The sequence below is a fragment of the Hyla sarda genome, chromosome 3 (assembly GCF_029499605.1).
Source record: "Hyla sarda isolate aHylSar1 chromosome 3, aHylSar1.hap1, whole genome shotgun sequence".
Classification (NCBI taxonomy): domain Eukaryota; kingdom Metazoa; phylum Chordata; class Amphibia; order Anura; family Hylidae; genus Hyla; species Hyla sarda.
Genome location: NC_079191.1, coordinates 187,203,075 through 187,225,540, shown reverse-complemented (window position 1 = coordinate 187,225,540; position 22,466 = coordinate 187,203,075). Strand labels below are relative to the sequence as shown.

The 22,466-nt window shown below is 39.0% G+C and overlaps 2 protein-coding genes across 2 annotated transcripts in view; one reads left to right on the top strand and one right to left on the bottom strand.

Annotated features, from left to right (window-relative positions):
• MCPH1 (microcephalin 1) overlaps positions 1–22,466 on the bottom strand; it is a 317,389-nt gene that overhangs the window by 163,879 nt on the left and 131,044 nt on the right. The window lies entirely within an intron of this gene.
• The window catches only part of ANGPT2 (angiopoietin 2), a 45,209-nt gene continuing 23,269 nt past the window's right edge, over positions 527–22,466 (top strand). Inside the window, exons 1-3 of the mRNA XM_056565716.1 lie at positions 527–1,124; positions 16,037–16,192; positions 18,104–18,225. Of these exons, the coding sequence (XP_056421691.1) occupies positions 834–1,124; positions 16,037–16,192; positions 18,104–18,225 (569 nt within the window). The 5' untranslated portion in view covers positions 527–833. The remainder of the gene's footprint in view (positions 1,125–16,036; positions 16,193–18,103; positions 18,226–22,466) is intronic.

Below are 22,466 nucleotides of genomic sequence, written 5' to 3'. Positions count from 1 at the left end.
AGATTATTACTAGTTTTTAAGTACATACAAGTTCTTGTGGTATGTAAACAAGGCAAAACAATATTGTCTACTCTTTAACCTTCTGTACTGCGTTTGGCCATCTTTATGTCAAATTGCTTTTGGTTGGGCATAGATTTGGGGATACTATTTTATCAGGTACAGTATCCCATTCTATCACCACTTTATATCACCTGTTGTAAGTGTTAAAGTGGTCCAGAATGATGCACTGTAGAAATGTAAGGTCCTAGGTATGAAAAAATAGCTTCAAAATATAAATGCTAAAGTGACTTTACCTTTGCAGCTATATCTGTTTTTAGTTCTGCAAAGGAACAAACCTGCTACTAAAGTTAGCTACTAGTTGATACAAAAGTCAGCTCTCCATATTTTGCTTCTCTACTGTGTTATTCTGTATATCTGCTTCCTGAACTTGGACTGCTCTGGATTCTCAAATACTTTAGCATAAGGGAAGTGGCTGTCTTCCACATATCACAGCTCAGCGGACAGAAGTGATCTGCTTTTAAGACAATTTCATCTAACATTCCCCAGGGTCTCTGGTAAGAGTCCCTCAAAAGCCCATGAACAGGCGTGGTTTTGTACAGCTCTCCCCTATAGCAGTAGAGGGGTGGTCCATCCAGGCTGTGCACATGTCATCTGCTCGCTGTTTAAGACTAAGTACTTCAGGCTCCAAATCTCTCACCCAAAAGCAACACAGCTTTGATTTGGAAATACCAAGACCGCTTTTGCTTGCAAATTTGATAGAGCTGAAATACTAAGCTTATTAGCTTTAAAATATTTTTTTAAAGAATTTAATTCTTTACTAATATTAAATCATCATGTGTCTCTCTGCTGTCACTATACTGCTGGTGGTCTTATACTCTGATGGGAGTCTGGCAACAAATCGGAAAGCTGTGGAGAGTCCAGGAAAGAAGCAATATCAGGTGCAGCATGGGGCTTGCAGCTATACCTTTCTTCTGCCAGAGGTGGACAACTGCCGCACTGGTCCTGCTAGTCCCTATGTGTCCAATTCGGTACAAAGGGATGCTCCTCTGGACTATGATGATTCTGTACAGAGATTACAGCTTTTAGAGAACATCATGCAGAATAACACACAGTGGCTTCTAAAGGTAAGCCTGAAAGATGATTGATGCAGACAGTTTTTTCTAATAACTATAGAAACAAATACAATGCAGATGTAGCAATGCTAAAGTTATTGTTTTCTTATTAAGAATGCATCGTGCATGGATCATATTATTTTAGGCTCTACTGTGTTTTACAGGATGTAATTTATACTCAGTATATTTCAGTGGACACTAATGGATATGATAGAACTCTGGTGCAGAACAGGGACAGGGGATGTATGCAGTGGAAATGATACATTTGGCAGGGTTGGTTGTAAAATCTTTTCTACTAAAGTTACTATACAAGCTTATTCCAAAGTATGGTATTAATCCAACTTGCAGATAAATGAAACAAAACCATGTAAGTACTTAAAATACACAGCAACTATGAGTGGTACAGGAGAGATAGGTTGGAAAGGTCTGGAAATTAGGAATCACTGGTGACTGTGTATCCTACAGTTATATATAGGTGATTTTTCATTTTTTTTTTTTAAAGGATTTAGAAAACAAGATGAGTTGAAGTGAGTCATCTAGAAAGTAAAAATCAGATTTGTTTAAGGCGTATAATTTCCACTTATGAACAAATGGCATACACGTTTTCTACCAATTAAAAAAATATATATATTTTTTATTATATACATATATATATATATATATATATATATATATATATATACACATATATATAAATATATATATATATACACACACACACACATACACACAGCTATTCAGATAGATATCATTTTAGTGTAGGTAATAAAAGGCAGTTTTGGAGACACCTATCAGGGAACTGTATTTTGAGCAATTTGAATGCAATGTTAGGATTTTAATGGGGAGATTTATCAAAACCTGTCCAGAGGAAACGTTTAAGAGTTGCCCATAGTAACCAGATAACTTCTTTCATTTTTAAAATGGTCTCTGAAAAATGAAAGAAGCGATCTGATTGGTTACTATGGGCAACTCAGCAACTTTTCCTCTGGAAAGGTTTTGATAACTATCCCCCTTAATGCTTACACTAGTTTCACATCAGCATTTGTGTTCTATTTGAGTAATCCGGCAGAGAGACAGAAAAGCGGACAAACTAATCCCATTGTTGTCTATAGGGCATTTTCTGATCAGGTCATCTCAGTTTGCAGACCATTTTTGTTCGGCTGATCAAAAACCGTAGAATTGACATTAATGTCTATAGTGTCAGAAGGAGGTCAGTTCGCATTCATTTTTGTATGTCTAATGTCCGGTTTTCAAACTGAGCATGCTCTTAAGAAAGAAAACCGACAATAACTGATGTAAAATGATAAAAAAAAACTTGGAAGTTGGAATGCTTAGTTTACAAAAACAGACCATTTGGATCAATTTTCTTCCGTTATTTAAGGACCAGTTTGCATCAGTTTATTTTCCATTTAAAACATGATCCATTCGACTACCTGAACTGATCATGCCTGAATGGATCACAAACACTGATGTGAAACTAGTCTTAATGTACAAGCAAACATATTTCTAACACAGAACACACAGATGTGAAGTTTTGTGAATGAATCTCAGGGAGGCTGTCACAAATTGCCATTAGCCTCTCCGAGTGGTTCATTCACAGAATAGAGGCTGTCATAAGTAGTAGCAGATCTGGATTCTGCTGATGGTTTTTGCAGGAAAGCATTAATACAAATGTATGTTCATGAATTCTCTTGCAATTCAAATAACAGTATATTCGAGAAATACTCATACATTTCTGTAATTATTTTAGATGCAGAAAATGCACCAATCAGCATAAAAGCACAACATGTGCCTTTCTGTAGAGGCCACCATCATAACCGGCAGGCAAGCTGTAGTGTTACACACGGAAAGGACAGTGAGCTCCATCCTCATTTATAGTTGTTCTAAAGTGGACCTTCACTTCGTTGAGTCATATTTGGAGCATATATAAGCAGAGACAACTCATTCACACCATTGACGCAACCACAGAGACTGGAAGACACTATAATTTGCATATGACACTGAATTCAGAACAGTGGCCAACTGACTCACATTGACTTATATAAAAAGCCTTTAATAGATGTTTTTTTTTATGAAAGGGTTTTTCCAGTGAAAGTAACTAGGAATGTTTTGCGCACTTCTCGAGCAATACATTTTGAGGACACCCAAATAACAAAGAAAAGGTAGAATTTGACCACCCATACAGGTGAGCCTGAAGATCCAGCTGCTTAGAGCTGTTCTGTCATGGAGGTTTTACCTTTTAGTGTAGATCAGGATGCAGAAAAAGTCCCTTGTGGCCTTTTAAAGTCACCCTTCTCCATGCCTCATACTGATTAAAAAGAAAATACAGTCTGTACAGTACTAAGAGTGCAAGATAATAAATCCTGTTTATGATTGTCACACGAGGGTCATGTAAATGGATACATGGAGCAGGGTTCACTGAAGGTCCACAGAGGAAATGTTCTCATGGTGAATACAACAGGAGTGTTGTCCAGATCACAGCTACAACATGTGCTTGCTTATAAAACAAAGATTTACTTTTTGCTTGGTTTCTTAGTTAAATAAAAATCTTGTTCATTATGTTTAGTAGGGGCATGCAACTAGTGGTCCCTTGAGGCCTCACTCTGTGGCCCTTGGCTCCCATCTTTTAAATTACAGTATGCATACTACACAGCTAAATATAAATATATATGTTAGGGATGTCTAGATACTGATACTGGTATTTGTAAAGATATTCGCACAAATGTTCCCGATACCTAATCCAGCAGGTATCATGGAGGTGCCCTGTGCCCGTTACTGAACTATGCAGCACGCTCAGCACCTGAGCTTGCATCATAGCCGGTACACCAGGACCTGTGACTAATGCCGATCACCACCGATAACTGTGATGTCCGGCATTAACCCTTTAGACACCATGAGCAAAGTCGATCACAGCATCTAAAAGTCCTGAAATTTACTGCCAGTTAGCTCAGGGATGCTGATCGGGATCACAGCAGTGTAAGGGTATGTTCACACTACGGAATTCCCGCAGTGTGAACTTAACATTAGTGTGAATGGGTCTCCGCGAGACCCGTTCACACTGCGGAATTTCAGCGGCGGACAATTCCGCTGCTGAAATTGTTTTGCGCAAAGAAAGAACGTGTTCATTCATTACGTGGAAGTCGTCGAGCACTGCATAGCCGTCAATAGTGACGGCACAGTGACGCACGGTCCTTCCGCCGCCGCCGGCTGCCAGTCTGAATCTGCTCTGTGGTGTGAACATACCCTAATCGCGGAGTCCTGATCAGCTAAGAGGATGGCTGGAAAATATGTAAAATACATCATCCTCAATCCCCATGGGCTAACACTTTTTTGTGGACATTATCAGCACTATGACAGTAAAGTCACATGCTGTGGAATAAATCTGCAAAAAATCCACAGTGGATCTGTCAGAACAACCGACATGCTGTAGATCTAAAATTAGCAATGCAAGTCACTTTTACACTGCTGTTTTATAGCAGCATTTAGATGAGATTTTATGCACACAGCATCCAAGTAGAACATTAGAAGCATATACACCACGTGACATTACGCTTAAAGGGACTCCTGTGGAAAACTATTTTTTTAAATCAACTGGTGCCAGAAAGTTAATCAGATTTGTAAATTACTTCTATATATAAAAAAAAAACCTTACAGTACTTATTAGCAGCTGTATGCTACAGAGGAAATTCTTTGCTTTTTGAATTCCTTTTTTGTCTTGTCCGCAGTGCTCTCTGCTGACACCTCTGTCCATGTCAGGAACTGTCCAGAGTAGCATAGGTTTGCTATGAGGATTTTCTCCTGCTCTGGACAGTTCCTGATACGGAACACTGTGAGAGCACTGTGGACAAGAAAAAAAAAAAAGAAAAGAAAAAAAGAAAAGAATTTCCTCTGTAGCATACAGCTGCTAAAAAGTACTGGAAGGATAAACATTTTTTAATAGAAGTAATTTACAGATTTTTTTACTTTTTGGCAACAGTTGATTTAAAAAAACAGTTTTCCATCGGAGTACCACTTTAAAGGATATGTCCGGTACACACTTTTCCTATTCCATCGTGCCTGGGCTGCAAAAAAAGAGAAAACAAACTGACTTTCACCTTCCGACGTTTCCTCGGAGCTCCACAACAGCTGATTGGTCGGCCAGGCTGTCTACTTCCTACTTCCCTTCCCGTTACGTCACACGGCGCGTCAGCCTATCACCGACCGTGGTGGCGGGGGTCTGTCATGTGCCCCCACATATAATGCCCCCCTGTCATGTGCCTCTCATATAATACCCCCTGTTCTGTGACCCCCACATATAATGCCCCATATCCTGTGTTCCTCACATATAATGCCCCCCCTGACATGTGCCCCTCACTTATAATTTGCCCCCCTCACTTATAATTTACCGTCCATACTACGCCCGTGCGGTAGTCACCTTTCTCACACTCTGCTCCATTCTTGCAGTGTGAATGAGAGCTGCGTGGAAGTGATGTGATGTCATTGCGCCGGCCTGCCGTGGATGGCGTCCCCGCAGCTCTCACTCCCACTGCAAGAATGGAGTAGCGTGAGAGAAAGGTGAGGGAGTGGTGGAGCGGGACAGCTGACAGCTCCCGCTCCACCATGCTGTCAGCTGTCGGGGAGGGGCAACAATCTCGGGGGGTGGGGGGGGGGTCAATTGTGCCCACCTGGATCCGCCACTGCTTCAGGGCCGGGACTGAAGTACTGAGATTCGTGCGCCTAGTGCGCACGCCTTGTTTTGCCGTGCGGAGCAGCGTTGGATGCATTATCGGCAGGTTAGATGCCGATACTGATAACTTTCAAAATCGATATTATTGGCCAAACCGACAATAGGTCGATCCCTAATGCATACCCCCAAAAGTTCCTTTATCCCTGTGCAACTGTATTATTACATAAATATAAAAAATAATACTAATCCATTAACCTAGTGCTGTGTCTCTACAACCAATGCTTTTATCAAGTGTCAGTACTGCATGTCAAATATAGCACATACATTTTGCAAAGTTGTCCTATTACTACTGAGGTTACATCTGGTGACATGAGCTATGCAGTACTACTCAGAGGAAGCAAGACTTCACATCTGATTCACTAAATCCTATGGATAGCATGCTGATATAGTCTATGGTCATATGATCATGGCAGATATATTAGGGCTGGTGACACCTCCAAGATGACTTTTCAAGACCATTCGACTAACAGTCTTCCAACCAGAATAACTGCTTTCAGTTTTGTAAACATTAAGGTTACACATATACTCAGATGGGCACCATTTAAAGAAAAAACCCTTTAAACAGTTAGAAAGTGATCCATCCCAATTTAGGCTTAGTAATTGGCCCATCTGGTTCCATTTTGCAGGACCAATTTGCTTTTAGTCTGTATTTTATGTACTCTGATTTTTTTTGTAACTTACGGCATCCTAGAAACTCCTCATGTTACAGTTATAGCCGTAGGTCAAGTGGAATTAAGATGAAGGACTAGTTTATTACCATTAAGAAGAATCCTAGTAACAGCTTCCATCATGACCCTGGGCAATTTTCACTTTGTCTCCATATATCATGTGCCAAATTGCAAATTTGTACAATATTAAATAAATATTGCAAACCTTCTATTAACATATAGTTTGTGTATATTGCTTTAATGAAAGTTTAAGAAATGTTTTAAAACAAAACAAATTATTCATAAAAAAGTACCTCTAAATCTAGCACACGTGTTCCTATCTAAACACAGAAATGCATAATAGTTACTATGTTTGACATACCACACATTCCTATAGTCATTAACCTGTAATAAATGAATTCACAGTTTAGATCACCACATCTTACAAAAAAAAACACAAAACTTAATACCATGAACAATCATTAGGAGACAAAAATGAAGGAACTGAAGTAGCAGACTCCATTCACACTTAATACTTCTGATTCTCTTAAGTCAGAACAAGAGTGGAGCATAAAGGGAGGAGATAAAGTAAAATGTTTCTCCACTGCCCCATACACATTAGATGTGTTTAGTCAGCTGTTTCAGCCAAAATCAGCACATTTGGTCAATATGAATCTAAAATGTATTAACAAAAGGGAATACCTAGATATAACTGTCATGACAGCCACTATATTTACTATATTTAGTATACTTTACTCTTCAGGACACACGATTTTACCATAGCATAACATATATAAAGCCTGCTCAATATATTTTATTTTGCAATAACTTCTGTTACTCCAGTAGAATGCAAGTATACAATCATTAAGCTTGGCAATTTTTTGAAAGCCCCACAGAGAATGGATAGCTGCCTGTGTATGCGTGGTACGCTCTATCCATTTACAGACAATTTTCCTCATCCTCCGGATAAGTCAGGGTCCCAATGGGTCAGACTCCTACCAATCAGCTTGCTGTGTCCTATCCTGTGCATAGAAAATATGTTTTGGAGTAGGGAATACCTACTTAAGGGTTACCATATATTTTTTTCATAAAACAGTAGTAAATATACATTTTGGGATATTGTCTTATGGGGAATAAAACTTTCCCTAAATTTACTGCAGCCGTAGTCACTCTTTTGTTGTAAACATACTGTCTGAAAGTTCAGAAACCCGTTCATTCCCCAAAGAATCTATCTAGAGTACATCAGAAAATAGAAGTGTGGTGTCCCGGTACCATATTGCATCAAGTACCTAGTGTAGAGGTCCCCAAAGTCAGAGTAACTACGTTCAGGTGGGGTTCCTCAGGTGGGACATCCCCTAGTCGCCTCTCCTTAAGTCTAACTTTAATGTTTATAAATCTATATATTAATAATTATATCTATATTGTATAGAAATGTATATGAATGTTTAGTACTTACCTTGTTCAGCGTTGCAGGACCTTTGGTCATGTGACCATGTTAGTAACCTCTATGGTATGTTGCAGGACCTTAGGAGGTCCTTGGGTCACGTGTTACCCACAAATCTCTGTAAAGGTGATTGACATCCGTTTGGAGCAATTAGCGTTAGTCCAGCCCCTGCCCATATAAGGGAGCTGCATCCAATTATCGCTCTCTTGGGTTGCTGCTCTCGTGGATGCCAGACTAATAGGACGGTGTGCTACGTAACTTTCAAAGACACGCTAGGCCTCAAAACCTACGGCCTCAGCAGAACCAAAAATCGTGAGTTTTACTCTAATTCCTGCTAATGCTAGCATGACTACTGGACTGCCACTAATTCCCCTAAATCCAGTGGAACAGCGCAATAGACCAAAAGACTCTTAAAGCTAAAGTCCCAACCATTGTCAATCTCAAAGGGAAGCGGTTATGATAAGAGAGACTGTTGTGTTGATGAAGTGTACAGAAAATCTTCAGTAAAAGTTAACGCTGTTTACAGAATCTTTCCGGTTGTGGACAATCCATTATTATCTACCTCAAACCTATTATCATCTACCTCCCTATCGGTCCTGGGAAGGGCGGCAGTAGGAAAAGCTTTATTGAGGAGCCCTCACCCTGGTGTCACGAATAGCAAGGGTTAACAAGCACCCTTTAATACCCGCACAGCTACACTCCCCATACCCTACACAGTAGAAATAATAGAAGGGGAAGCTGTAGACGTTAACCATTATGTGCAATGAATCTGCCAAAATTGCATCAAATTCTGACAAGACTTTTACCCAAACGTGGAATGGGTTCAAAACACAGAAAAGGGTGCAAATATTTGTATTATAGTTTTTCTCTGTGTCTGTTCCACTCCTGGTTTAAGGCCCAATGTATTATGGGGGAGATTTATCAAAATCAGAGATGTCCAGAGGAAAAGTTGCCCAGTTGCCCATAGCAAACAATCAGATCGCTTCTTTCATTTTTAACAAGGCCTCTGCAAAATGAAAGAAGCGATCTGATTGGTTGCTATGGGAAACAGGGAAACTTTTTCTCTGGACAGGTTTTGATAAATCTTCCCCTATGTGAGTAAACCCAGCCTAACAGAAAATAAGGTTACTATTTTCAACTGACACATCTAGGTTACTCAACACCAGTTCAACAAAAAAATGTTAGCTAGGTCATAAAAGTCTATTGGTAATAAAACCCCAATTATGATTAAAAAAAATATGACATGTATGATTTTTAATTGGCAAAAAGTGCAAATGTTTCCTTTCTACTAACTTCAAAATAATCCAGGCTTTTGAAGACATGTTTTCAGGACCATATAGTAACAGCTCTATTGCACCAGTCCAGGATTGCCCACTACTTTTGTTGTCTATGAACACCAATGACTTCTTTTGTGAATAAGGTTTACCAAATAGGTAAAATAGCTGCAGTTGCTTTTTTGTTGCTTTTAAAATACTATACTTTTAGATTATTTCCATTTAACAAACATTTAAGAGAAACAAAGGCATACATTCCTTCAGAAAAAGTTTTCGTATAAGCTGCATTACATTCCTGAGCAGCAAGTGTTCAGTGACAGGGTCAAAGGGATTTGGTGTTTTGGGATTAGTTGAGGGAAGTGGCAATCACTGGAAACCGCTGGTCAGGCAATCACTGCACAATGTCACGTGGAATCGGCATTTTCATATGTAGATACTAAACATGTGCTTCGTAGAATGGGATTAGATTTCTCTTGAAACCGGTTTAGTTCCGGTTATGACCATAGTGAAATAGTTTAACCTACAGCCATTTTAACACTAATTGTATTAAGCGGCCAGTAAAAGCACCAAATTTTTACATAATTCTATGAGAGTGGGTTTTCCCAAGTCTGTGCCATAATACTGCAGTAATTCAACAGAAGACATGTCTTATCTGTAGAAATAGTATAAGATTAAAGAGAATCTGTCAGCTCTACATCAGGCTTAGAGTTTAAGGCTGTCAAGAGTGCAAGGATACAGTGTCCGCACGGTCCTTTCACCGACTGATTCAGTCAGCGCTGGCACCACTCGGAATCTCCGGGCGGAAACTTTCTGCCCGGAGATTCCGCAGTGTGAACCTAGCCTAAGAGTGTCCTAAAGCTCTGGCAGGTCAATATTTGTCAAACAACTAAGAAATATTTAAAAGTGTTTGAAGCTGCTTAAGTTGGCTCTAGAGCTTAAAGGGAGTCGGTCAGGAGATTCATGATGGCCGAACCATAGGAAGCATCTAAAACCTTTTTAATGCTATTTGGGCAGTCCCCACAGACTTCTTCTAAGCCATTTCAGCTTGACTGTCAGGTCTCTCCATATACACACAGAGGGAGAGACCTGTAAATTAAATTATGCTGGGTGGGGACCACCCAGCTGGCACAACTTGCTGTACCCCAGCTCATTTATAAACTGTTTTCTCTGAAACTGCTTAGAGTTGAACACATCTGTGTGTAAAGAGAGGGTATCCTTTTAATACAACTGTATTCAAAAACTTCTCCACCTGCATAGATTTTACCTGCACAGTACATTTAAAGCACTGCTACTGATACATCAAATTACTTTATTCAGAATACAAATATAACCATGTTTTACCAAATATGTTCAAACCATAGTTAAATGGTAGCCTTTGCATTCAGTTAGTAAAGTAAACATGTCCAGACTAATATGTAAATCCCTCTCTATACAAAATGTGAATATTTAAACCAATATAAAAAGGCATGGGTCACTAGCTCCACAGCTGGTATAATACAAAACACAGTAAGGTACAAAGGAAGATCGAGTTTAGGGACACCAGAAACACTCATACATATGAATGGGAGCGTCAACTATCAGCAAATGCAATGGTTATAAAATGCACTGCATAAATAACTACAGTAGCCCAGGATTAAAAGGAAGCAAAACATGGTTAATAGCTTGTCAGCTTCAGGGTGAAAATGTATTAAATTGTAATCTTATTATACAGTTCTGGTTAGAGGACATGCTTGGATTTCATTAAATGAATGTATAGCCCTAGCTACTGAACATATGTAAATATACTTTCAAACTGGCATGCCATTGAAGTCAACTTGTCCATGGACAAGCCATAGAATAAGATAAAACAAAAGAATATGCTTTAGGTATAAATTTGGCTGGCTCTTCAAATGTGCATGGCAAATGTAATACTTAAACATATGTGAACAGAGCATCTATGTTACTACGGAGTAAAAGAAATCACATTAAGTTTAACTTATTGTTTTTTTTTGTTGTTGTGGACAACAGTGAAATAAAAAATCACTTTAGACATGTGAACTTTGACTTGTTTTCCATTTTCATGACACACTTTTTGTAAATTGAGGTCAAACATTAGTGAAGGGCAGCACACATAACAGGCCTGTTTCTGCTTTATCCTTATGCCCTTACATTCTTTTTTACAAGCAAACCTTCTTACCACTTGTCCACTTTATTTACTTTATAGACTTCTATGGATAACAGAGCATGCAAAGCACATAACTCCAGAATATAATTCAGATGGATAACACCAGACCAAATATAAACCGATATGTGAAAACATTTCACCATCAGCCTTATTCATACCTAAACCATTAGATAAGTGTGAGAATACAAACTAAAAATACCATGGCTGCCATATGTAATAAAAAGCATTTAATAAGTTAAAACACTATATTATAAGAAACACGTTAGTTGTGTCCATCTGGTTCTAAAGACTATTAAAGTTGACCCAACTATTTTTTTTGGATGATCACCCATACAAATTAGAAACATCTGAGAAATGTTGTGCAAAGATAACGCGAGAAATTATGGGCATTCTGTTGCTTGTTTTAAGGGTTTTGTCAGGTTTCCAGTATTCATAAAGGTAAGAATAGCACAATCTGCAGCCTTCATTCTGCGGTCATAAATAAAGAAACAAATTCTTTTGAAGTCAATGTGGTTGATCAGAATTTACTGCCATAGGTAGCTGACATGGCATGTCATAAAAGCCATAGCATTAGTGTGAACAGAGCTTAACTTAAGCAATTTCAGGATCTAACACTATACAAATAAGCATAAGGTTTGGATTACACACTAAAACGCAAGCCTCAAAAATGCATTTATACAGTAAAATGTAAACAGAAATGTTATGCATCAAAATCTAAAGAAAACTTGGGATGAAAGTAAAAAAAACAAAAAAAAAACAAACAACAAACTGTGGTGGCACACACATTAGAGGCCAAGTCGCCCCTGCAATCAGGGGACCGAAGGATTATTCCTTTTCTTCTTAAAGAAGAGAAGCCGATACCAGAGGTGTCTGACATTGACAGAGAGAAACTTTTTTTTTCCTACTGAGAAAACATCAATATATATTTATGGCTGGGGTTGAGAGGAGTACCTGTTTAAAGTGATCTAGAAACACCCATCCACCTTATACTAAAGTTGGCTCAACCTCTTGACTAATGCAGGTAATGTCGGTGAAAAGAAGGGCTGGGAGTGTAGGGTTTTTACTGCCCACCCCTATTGTTCTGGAAGCGGCACAAGAGCTGTCTGTCTGTGGCTTACCCCTACTCTCCCCGTGGAAGAAACAAATGTGTGGCCATGCCAAACATTCATGTGTACAAGGAGGTTGGAAGGAATCAGTTATTGAAACTGGTATGGCCACCTAAGTAAAATCTCAGGTGAAACGTTTATTGTTCAAGGAAAGTAGGGAAAAATCAATAAATCAAAAAGGCGAAGAAAAGAGTGAAATTGATGCTGATGCTTTTTAAGGTATCTTCCTGAATAGAACATCCTGCCTATTGGATAAAACATGTATGAACATGAAATACCACTTGAAGCATCAAAGAGTTGTTTGGGATGTTGTTGTTTAGACTTCTAGCTGCAGAAGATAAGATGCAACCTTCAAAGCAAATAAGAAAGAAGATCGTAAATGAGATCTACCCTGATCACGTGGATAATGACTGACAAACAGAAGCAAATATTTTCAGAATAGATATAACCGTTCTACTTGATAAAAGTATTTGGCAACTCTCAAACACAACCCGCATTTTAGGACTCGCTAAGGTTATGCACATACTTCCAAAGAGTTATTCACATTCAGAAAACCTCTTAAAATTGTGTAAATGTGCAGAATAAGCCAAAACACATCTGTACACCTCTATGTTCCCATCATCTCATTAATCATCTTATATTAGTTAAATGTAAAACTTAGATGAAACTTAAGCCAAACATAACATTGGCATAAAACCATGCACTTGAACTAAATATCTCCAATAGTCCATAAAATGTGAACATTCTTAAAAGGAACAGATGACAAATGGCTTTCAATACAGAAAAAAGTGAGCATTCGTGTCTATGTACCTGCTGTGAACTACATGCATTACTAGTTAGGGAAGTATGCTCTTACTCAAAAAAATCTACTCAGGTTACAGGTTCTGCCAGTTACCTGCGATGTGGGTTCATACTAGTTGTTAGATAAATAGTAATGAATCCTGAACCCTGACCCACAACTAATACTCCCCCAACCTCACTCTAAAAGAAAGTCAAACTATACAACTCTACTGTGTCAGTCAACTCTCATCAAGGAAGTCTATAGGCCAAGTTAGTTGACAAGTTGCAAGATGTGCATTAACATGCAAAAATAATATGTGGTAAAATATCCTTACAGAGTAAGTAGTTCAGTCATTCTTGTTTATTTGAGTAACACAAAAAGCATGCATTTCAGGTCTGCAGTGTTACACATGTTTGAAATTAGACTACATGTCAAAAGGCTGGTATTCATTTAATCCTGACAGTTCTAAGATTCTGGGCAGTTTCTAAACTGGTGATAAATAACCACAAGATGGGTTCATTTTCCACCAGTGCAGTTCATTGCCCCAGTAAGATGAACACATGCTGAAAGGTTACATGTTAGATTAGATAAGTGACAACAGTGCAATGAATTCAGGAAGACTTAAATATATGATGGTGAGACGTAACATTCATTTGTGACTGGACTGCATGGATGTACTATGCACACGTAAATTGTTATCTCTTTAGGTAATTCTGTCCAGAGAGATAAAAATGAAACCAGTAAAAAACCAAGGCTTCATCGGAGGTCCGTCTGGTTTCCGTTTATTAGTAGGATTGTAGGAACCAACCTGCTTGCAGTATTTTTTGTTAACCCATGTCCTGCCCTTTGAACAGCACTGAGCTTCACACGCAGATGTGAACTTAGCTTAAGGTAAACAACATTTGGGAATGTATATGGCAGTGAAAGGGATATCAGAGCTCCAGTCTCCTAGGAGTTTTCTGCTAGCAGGTAAAGTGTTCGTCATCTACATCAACAAGTACTCTATTGGATAACTACTTTACAGATTAATATGACAAACAACCAGCTTAGTATGTAGCAGGTGCCCGCAACATTTGTCTTGAAAGCAAAGACTATCACAGCAGAAAATAGCTCGCTAGTAATGTCTCTTTCTTTTGTTCTTAAGATATACCGTATTTTTCGCCGTATAAGACTCACTTTTTCTTCCCCAAAACTGGGGGGGCTTGGGGGGGAAGTTGGTGCGTCTTATAAGGCGAATACACACCTATTGCGGCGGTCCCTGTGGCCATCAACGGCCGGGGCCCGCAGCTAATACAGGACATCACCGATTGCGGCGATCAAAGATGCGGTGATCAAAGCTGACCGCCGCATCTGAAGCGAAATTAACGAAATAGTCGGGCTGTTTGGGACCACCGCGGTGAAATTGCGGCGTCCCGAACAGCTTACAGGACACCGGGAGGGACCTTACCAGCCTCCTCGGTGTCTGCTCCGTGCCGGGATCCCCTGCATGGCCGGCACTCTCCGTCGTCATCACGTCGTCGCGCACGCCGTCCCGTCATCCAATAGGAGCGGCGTGCGTAGCGATGTCATGGCGGCGACTGAGAGCGAGGATACCAGGCAGCAAAGATGTTCCGGATTGACGGTGACACCCCGGGGACGCGGTGACAGCGATTGAGGGCGACATCCAGGGCAGCGGTGATGAGTGGTGTCAGGTCTGGAGCGGCGGGGGACACGTGAGTACTACCTCCTATACCAGTGGTGTTCAACCTGCGGACCTCCAGATGTTGCAAAACTACAACTCCCAGCATGTCCGGACAGCCAACGGCTGTCCACGCATGCTGGGAGTTGTAGTTTTGCAACATCTGAAGGTCTGCAGGTTGAAGACCACTGTCCTATACTTTACATTGTATTTGGTTCAGAATATTTATTTTCTAGATTTTTATCCTATAAAATTAGGTGCGTCTTATATGCCAGAGCGTCTTATATGACGAAAAATACGGTAGGTGTAAATTGGTGACCAAGACTAAGGCTCCCGTACACATTACACGTTAGCCAAACCTGCTATTTTCAGTGAAAACTTCCGAACTCTACCCACAGTAGATGTTGTGCGAAAGGAGAATTGGACATGTTAGATTTCAATGGATCAAAGAGATGAACTGCTGTGGTGGCGACTTATTCCCCTCTGTCAATTGGGAACACACATGGCGTAGCCAAGCATCCATGTATAAGGTGGGATCGGGAGATACATGTTGGGTGTACAAGCATTAGACTAACAGCTATCTTGTGTGGCTTACTTAAAGGGGTTATCTGGTGAAATTTTTTTTTAAACTGTGTACACAGGTTTGGTAAAGAACTAAAAAACAAGCTTATACATACCTCCCCAGCTCCCCGGCAGGCTCAAGTGGTCCCGTCTGCGGCCACTAATACTTCGCTTCAAGTAGCAGCAGATTGTAGCATCTGACTGAAATAGGGCAAAGCTGCAGCCAGCTACAGATGCTAGGCTCTGCAACTACGAGAAGTGTCAGTGGCCACAGAGTGGACCACCTGATACTGGATCCCATCAGGGAGCGAAGGAGGTATGTATGAGCTTTTATTTTATTACCAAGAATGGGGAAACAGCCTGGGCTAACACTGTGTAGCTATAAAAGTATTTAACTACCTTTTTAGCTGCCTAACACATGTGGCTTTTTTACAAAATGCAATGTGTGGGTACATTAGTACAAGGCACTCCCGTTGTAAGGTGTCATTCATAGGGAGCATCATTATTCATCCATATCCCTTTGTTTTTTTTTCACTTTGGCAGCTGGAAAATTACATTCAAGATAATATGAAAAAAGAGATGGTGGAGATGCAAAAGAATGCGGTACAAAATCACACAGCTTTGATGATGGAAATTGGGACAAATCTGCTAAATCAAACTGCAGAGCAGACCAAGAAGCTGACAGATGTTGAAGCCCAGGTAAATTAACTCTACATTGTATATTCTTTGCTATGATGGTATCAAAATTGTGTCGAAGGTTTTGCTTCTTTGAGGAAAATGTAAAGTATGGTCATATACGGTTTGTGATGTTTATGTAAAGTGTGTGTTCCTTAACTCAGGAAGAAACATGGCCTGTAAAATGCTTCATAAATCTCCGGATCACACTGTAACCTCCGTGCTTGCCAGACTAAAGCATTTTTTTCTCTCCATAAATCAACCTAATTATTCAAGAGTTGGTCTTACCACCCAGTCTTCGCCCCAGCAGCCTTCAATGCTCTCGCAATATGAGAATTGACATATTTAGCATGTTCCAATTTCAATATAAAAGATGGACACCAAGATAGCTACTTGCAGATACTTTGGTCCTAAATAATTTCTTTCATCTATTTAAAGCACTTTGCACTTAGTCCCTAAAATCTGGGACTGGTTGTAAACCTAAATCTAGGCTTTCCTACTTTATACCAAAAAAATGGACTGCTGTTTGATTTTAGTTTTTTTTAAACTTGTATTTAATAACAACATTACATGCATTAGACTGGCGGCTGTAGGGTAGGTGGTTTTCCTTGTTACTAGTTGTTCCCCATTATACTAATTATATACTACTGCTAAATACTTCCTTTGGATCAAAGGAATGGGGACTCCGTGGTGACCTGTTCATACATCATGTGTCAACATTTTTCAGACCACTGATAAAATACCTTTAAATAAATTGTGTTGTGGGCATTAATAAAGACGAGTATTTAGAGTCCTACCCTAAAACTAGAAAAATATAGACAGCAATCATCATTTTATCAGAGACAAGTTTAGTACATGTAGTAAGTTGATATGTAGAAGACAAGACTGCACTCGTAACTTGAATTTCATTTGTGCGCCTTCAACAAATATATAAGGGATCACGGGTAAACGTCCTCAAGTAAAAATTGACGGATATGAGTAATGAGGACTTCCTGTCAACAGAAACAGGTCCCAGATGAAAGAAGTAGATGTAACTGTTACGCAAATAGTATTGTCTGAACAGCATGTAGCATGATGAGGCAAAATTTGCAAGCGTCCCTAACTCGTTTTCCTTCCGAGACATTCTCATCAATGGAATAAATAACATTCCTAAGAATGCTCTCAGCAGAAGACAAACTATTTCTATTTCAAAAACGTAGTCATAAGTTTGTAATACCTCAGGTATGCCATATAGTTCATGTACAGTAATTAAAGAAATCTTAGAATAAAGTGGCATTCCACTATTCCAGAATGATGACATACTGCTAACATATGCCATTACTATACTAGGTATTATATTATGATAAAAGTAATTAGTAAAAAGTATTCTGTTAATCTTTCATTAATTTTTTTTAATTAAAAGTATGATATGCATACAGCAGGCTAGTACTCACTGATACAGCAATATACTAAAACAGTAAATAGCTATAGACAGCATTCTGCAAAATAGTTTGTTATACATAGATAACGCCATTTTCTTGTAAAATATAGTAGTTCAACTTCAATGCTGCAGTATTATCCTATTGTTTTTTTTTAGATTGCAAGACACTTTGGTTGATAAGATATCCTCACCTTAAGTACACACTAAGTTTTCTTCAAGCTTTAGGGCCAAAATTCTTACATAATTTAATCTGACAATTGAACGTATTAGACTTATTGTATTTAACTCATTAAATAACATGGACAAATTTTTGGTGTAAGGAAATAACAGTTTTCCTTTTTAGAAAAATGTTAGTATATTAAAATTTATAAAAAAAAAAAAAAAAATCCTCAAATGGCTATAATACAATGGTTGGGGAGCCACAAATTGATAAAGTGTAAGCATTTGAGTTTTATCATGATACAAGGCATATGATATGGTATACATGACTCAATCCTTTTCATTCATTTTAATAGGTATTTAATCAAACCAGCCGCCTTGAACTTCAGCTTTTGGAAAACTCATTTTCGACGAACAAACTGGAAAGGCAAATAACTGACCAAACCACTGAAATAAACAAGCTACAAGATAAGAACAGGTAACACATCTGACTTATTATTGTTTATAGAAGAACAATCTGTACCAAACTATGCCTGGTGATTGCCCCAAAAAAAAATAAAAAAAATAAAATAAAAATTAGCTCACATGATTCATGTCTCATCCTCTACACTTAAAGGGGTATTACGGGCAAAAACATCTTATCCCCTATCGAAAGGATAGGGGATAAGATGTCTGATCGCTGGGACCCCCCGCGATCTCCCTGCAGCAGCCCGCATTCTATGCATAGCTGCGTCTGAATTTCGGAAATCGCCAGGCTTCTGAGACGGGGACTTGACATCACACCACGCCCCCCTCCATTCATTTCTATGGGAGGGGGCGTAACGGCCGCAACGCCCCCTCCCATAGACATGAATGGAGGGGGTGTGGCGTGATGTCACATCCCAGTCTCTGAAGCCTTCCGAAACTTCAGACGCAGCTACGCATAGAATGCGGGCTGCTGCAGGGAGATCGCGAGGGGGCCCAGCGGCGCCACCCCCGTGATCAGACATCTTATCCCCTATCCTTTCTATAGGGGATAAGATGTTTTTGCCCAGAATACCCCTTTAATGGGGAACAGAGTAGTCTTCATAAAGGGTTGCAGACTAGAGATGAGCGAAGTTACAGTAATTCGATTCGTCTCCAACTTCTCGGCTTGGCAGTTGCTGACTTTAGCCTGCATAAATTAATTCAGCTTTCAGGTGCTCTGGAAAAGGTGGGCTGGAAAAGGTGGATGCAGGTGGATACAGTCGTAGGAGAGAGTCTTCTAGGACTGTATCCACCTTTTCCAGCCCACTGGAGCACCAGAAAGCTGAACTTATGTATGCAGGCTAAAGTCAGCAACTACCAAGAAGTTGGTGACAAATCGAATCACTGTAACTTCGCTCATCTCTATTGGAGACATCTGAATGCAGTATTAAGAACGAACTTGAACATATGAACACATGTATAATAGATGCTGAGGCACAATTGCAACATATGACTGATTTAGGAAACCCTAAGAATATTTTTGGAAATAACATTTTACAATGTAGTATGATTCACTGAAATTACATTACAGTTGAAATTCCTTGTTCACAATTCATGCTTATTTCTATTGTTCGGATGTTATATATGAAGCTTAATCAGCAATTATTAAGTATTATTGCCTGACATTAAAGCAACCAAAGAAATGTTTCACTTGTCAAGTACTTTCCTGACAAACTACAAGACTTTGACAAAGTTGTTTTCAACACCGTGGAATAGTATTAGGTAAAATGTCTATTCATTGTGCATTGCCAGTGTGCAAACAGCTATAGACAATGTTTTTAACAAGGTGATTATTACGGTGACCATGCTCATTTCCCCAGTGATCAATAGAGGAAATACCATCTGTTTTCATAAAACAGCAATTGTGCCAGAGTTCAGGGGTTCTTCCTCAGGACGGAGATAAAAAGCATTTCCACAGACACAATGACATATTATTCTCTTTTTCTGTCTAATACATCCCGTCCTGTGCCTGGAATATTTATGCAGTGACATGTTACAGTATGTTGCAAGATAAACAATATCAAACTATACACTGTACATCCAGATAGAAAAAATATCGCAATTACCGGTATGGACAGATTATAGAGTTACAGTAATGAAAAAAAATATATATATATTTTTTTTTTACATGTTGAAAAGACATGTCAAAAGTTGTTGATTGCATCGAGACCTGCTAAGATTGAGTGAATAGCAGGGAGAAGCGAGAGATCAGTCCACAATTTTTGTAAAGTTAACATAGTGAACCTAAATGTTTAACATTTGCAGGAAAGAAAGGTGACAATTTAGAGAACAATAAATTTGCCTGCAAAAGAGTCACCAACCATTCCATGGAATGCAAAGCATAGATAGGAAAACCACTTTCTTTTTAGGTAGCTTAAAAAATTTGTAAAAAACACAAATCATACATCGGATCTCAATTCAAGTTGGAATCTCAATAGGAATGGTGTACTTTATTGAGAACAAAATGTTGTATCAACAGAAACTGAAATGATTAACCAATTAAGGGCTGGATTCCAAATTACACTGAAATTCAAAGCAAAATATTAAAATAACAGGTGGCTTAAATTTGTGTGAATTTACTTACATAACTTTGTAGTGTGTATGACAACTTCTGAGCATGCTCCTGATGAGACAACAAAGTGCCCTAAAGGATCTCCTCTCAATCCCGGATCAGGGCATTAGTGCGCTCCTGGAGAGTCTATGGTGATACATGGAGGCATTGAATGCACCAAAGGTTCATCGATTGGATTCCGGACTGGGGAATGTGAGGGTCAGTCAATGGCTTTAATACCTCTATTATCCAAGAACTGCCTAAACTGCAGTCTTCTGCCATAGACTTTTATAGTGGAGCTCATTTTGGCCAATGCAATGGCGATGACAGCAAGCCAGGAAGTGAAGAACATAACCGCACACTTCTGGATTAAGAGATCATGGGGGTCTGAACATTCACTCAAATAGGTGTGTCTGATGCTGCCAGCACTGATTAAAGATCATCTGACTGCAGGGAAACAACCCTAGATGGTAACACCTAGTTGTCAATGTATTCATAAACTTCTGTTTAACCTTATAAAAGAGCAGCATAGCTCAAGAGTTCTAGGAACTCTGGGTGCTAGAACTGACACCAGGGACAAGTCAGGAGAGATGATTGATAAGGGGGAAACTATTTGCTGTAGGGGGTAAATATACACTTTATTTTTACAGTCTGTTACACATTACACAATATTTGCCGGTGTCCTACTTTTTTACTTTTTTTTTAGTTTTTGCAATACATTTAAGCTGGCTGACTGATGCAGTTATTTAATGCTACCACTATCTGTAGTTGGTGCACTTCGCTTCGTATCCTACACACAGTGAATATCTATCAGCAAACCCAGCCTAAAACAGATATCTTTTCCCTACACTTCAGCAGAAAGCTTTACATGTATTGAAAATATTCTCTCACCTTTTATCATTAATATTTGCAGAAAAGCAGTCTCTATAACCCAAGTGCAAACTGATAAACAAAAAACTGTCTCAACTTTCGATACCTGGATTCCAAGGATCAGTAGCTCCCTTTTTCTACTGACCCCTATTTGTCATTACTGCATACCAGTGAATGTTACAGGCCCACATCTGAAATAAATACAACTTGACAAAATAAAGATGTGATAACACTGACTTTATCACCATTAGCTTGTAAAAGAGTCTTTCAATGCCAGGGTTAAACCATGTTATCTAGGTTTCCATATGTATTAGGTTAGTGAACATTTTTTACATTCCAGTAGCTCCATCTGTTATAAATAGAAAGTAATAAATACCTAATGCTGACTGAAAAGACAACTGACATGGCTCTTTTCACCTTGCTAATACTTAAAGAATAAAATACGAGAGTGCGCAACATAACATGGCTTAAGTACAATCAATCAATGGACTACCAACCGGAATTTACACATGACACAACAAATTACTATCAAATAAACCTTTTAGACTCTTATATGACCAATACATTGACTAACACAAACGGGCTTGGTTCACATGGAGAAAATCAGCATGGTTTGTAAGGTAAAAGCTACATTTTCCACCTCATAAACCAAGCTGTTTACACTTGAAGACCACCTCCCTCATGATTTCAATAGAAGCCTCGGGGAAAAAACATGTTATTTTTCAAGTGTTTTTTAATTTGCCTGAACAGTAGTGACATGTCACTTCCTTGGTCCGGTTCTGCCTGTAAGCAGTTCAATTTTCTCCCACTCAGAGCAATGAGAGAATAATTTATTTTGAACATCATTTTTTAAAGATCCCACCCTGGCTGTGCAATAAAGAAAACCCTCCCAAAAAACAGTGCTTAAAATATATATGTAAAAAAATTTGCAGATCTAGAAGTTTTTGGAGCGGATTTTATACATGTGGTCTTTGACCATGTGAAGCCCCATGAATGAGCCCATAAAGGGGACCCAGACCTAAACTCAGCCCCTTGATTGTCACTGTGCAATAAAGTATCATAACTTGGCCTGAAGAAATGATACTTATCTCAGGGGTTAAGATTTCTGCAGCTAGTTTTATTGAACACAGGAATCAATATAAAAAAAAAGTACTGAAAAGTTTGGTGCCTCCAGCAACCTTCTAGAATATTAGTAATTTAGGCACTACCTGTGTTCTATTCTCTTGAAAATATGAACTTAATTGTTTCTCAGAAAACAGGAAAGGATTAATATTTTATTTAATGTTTTTCAC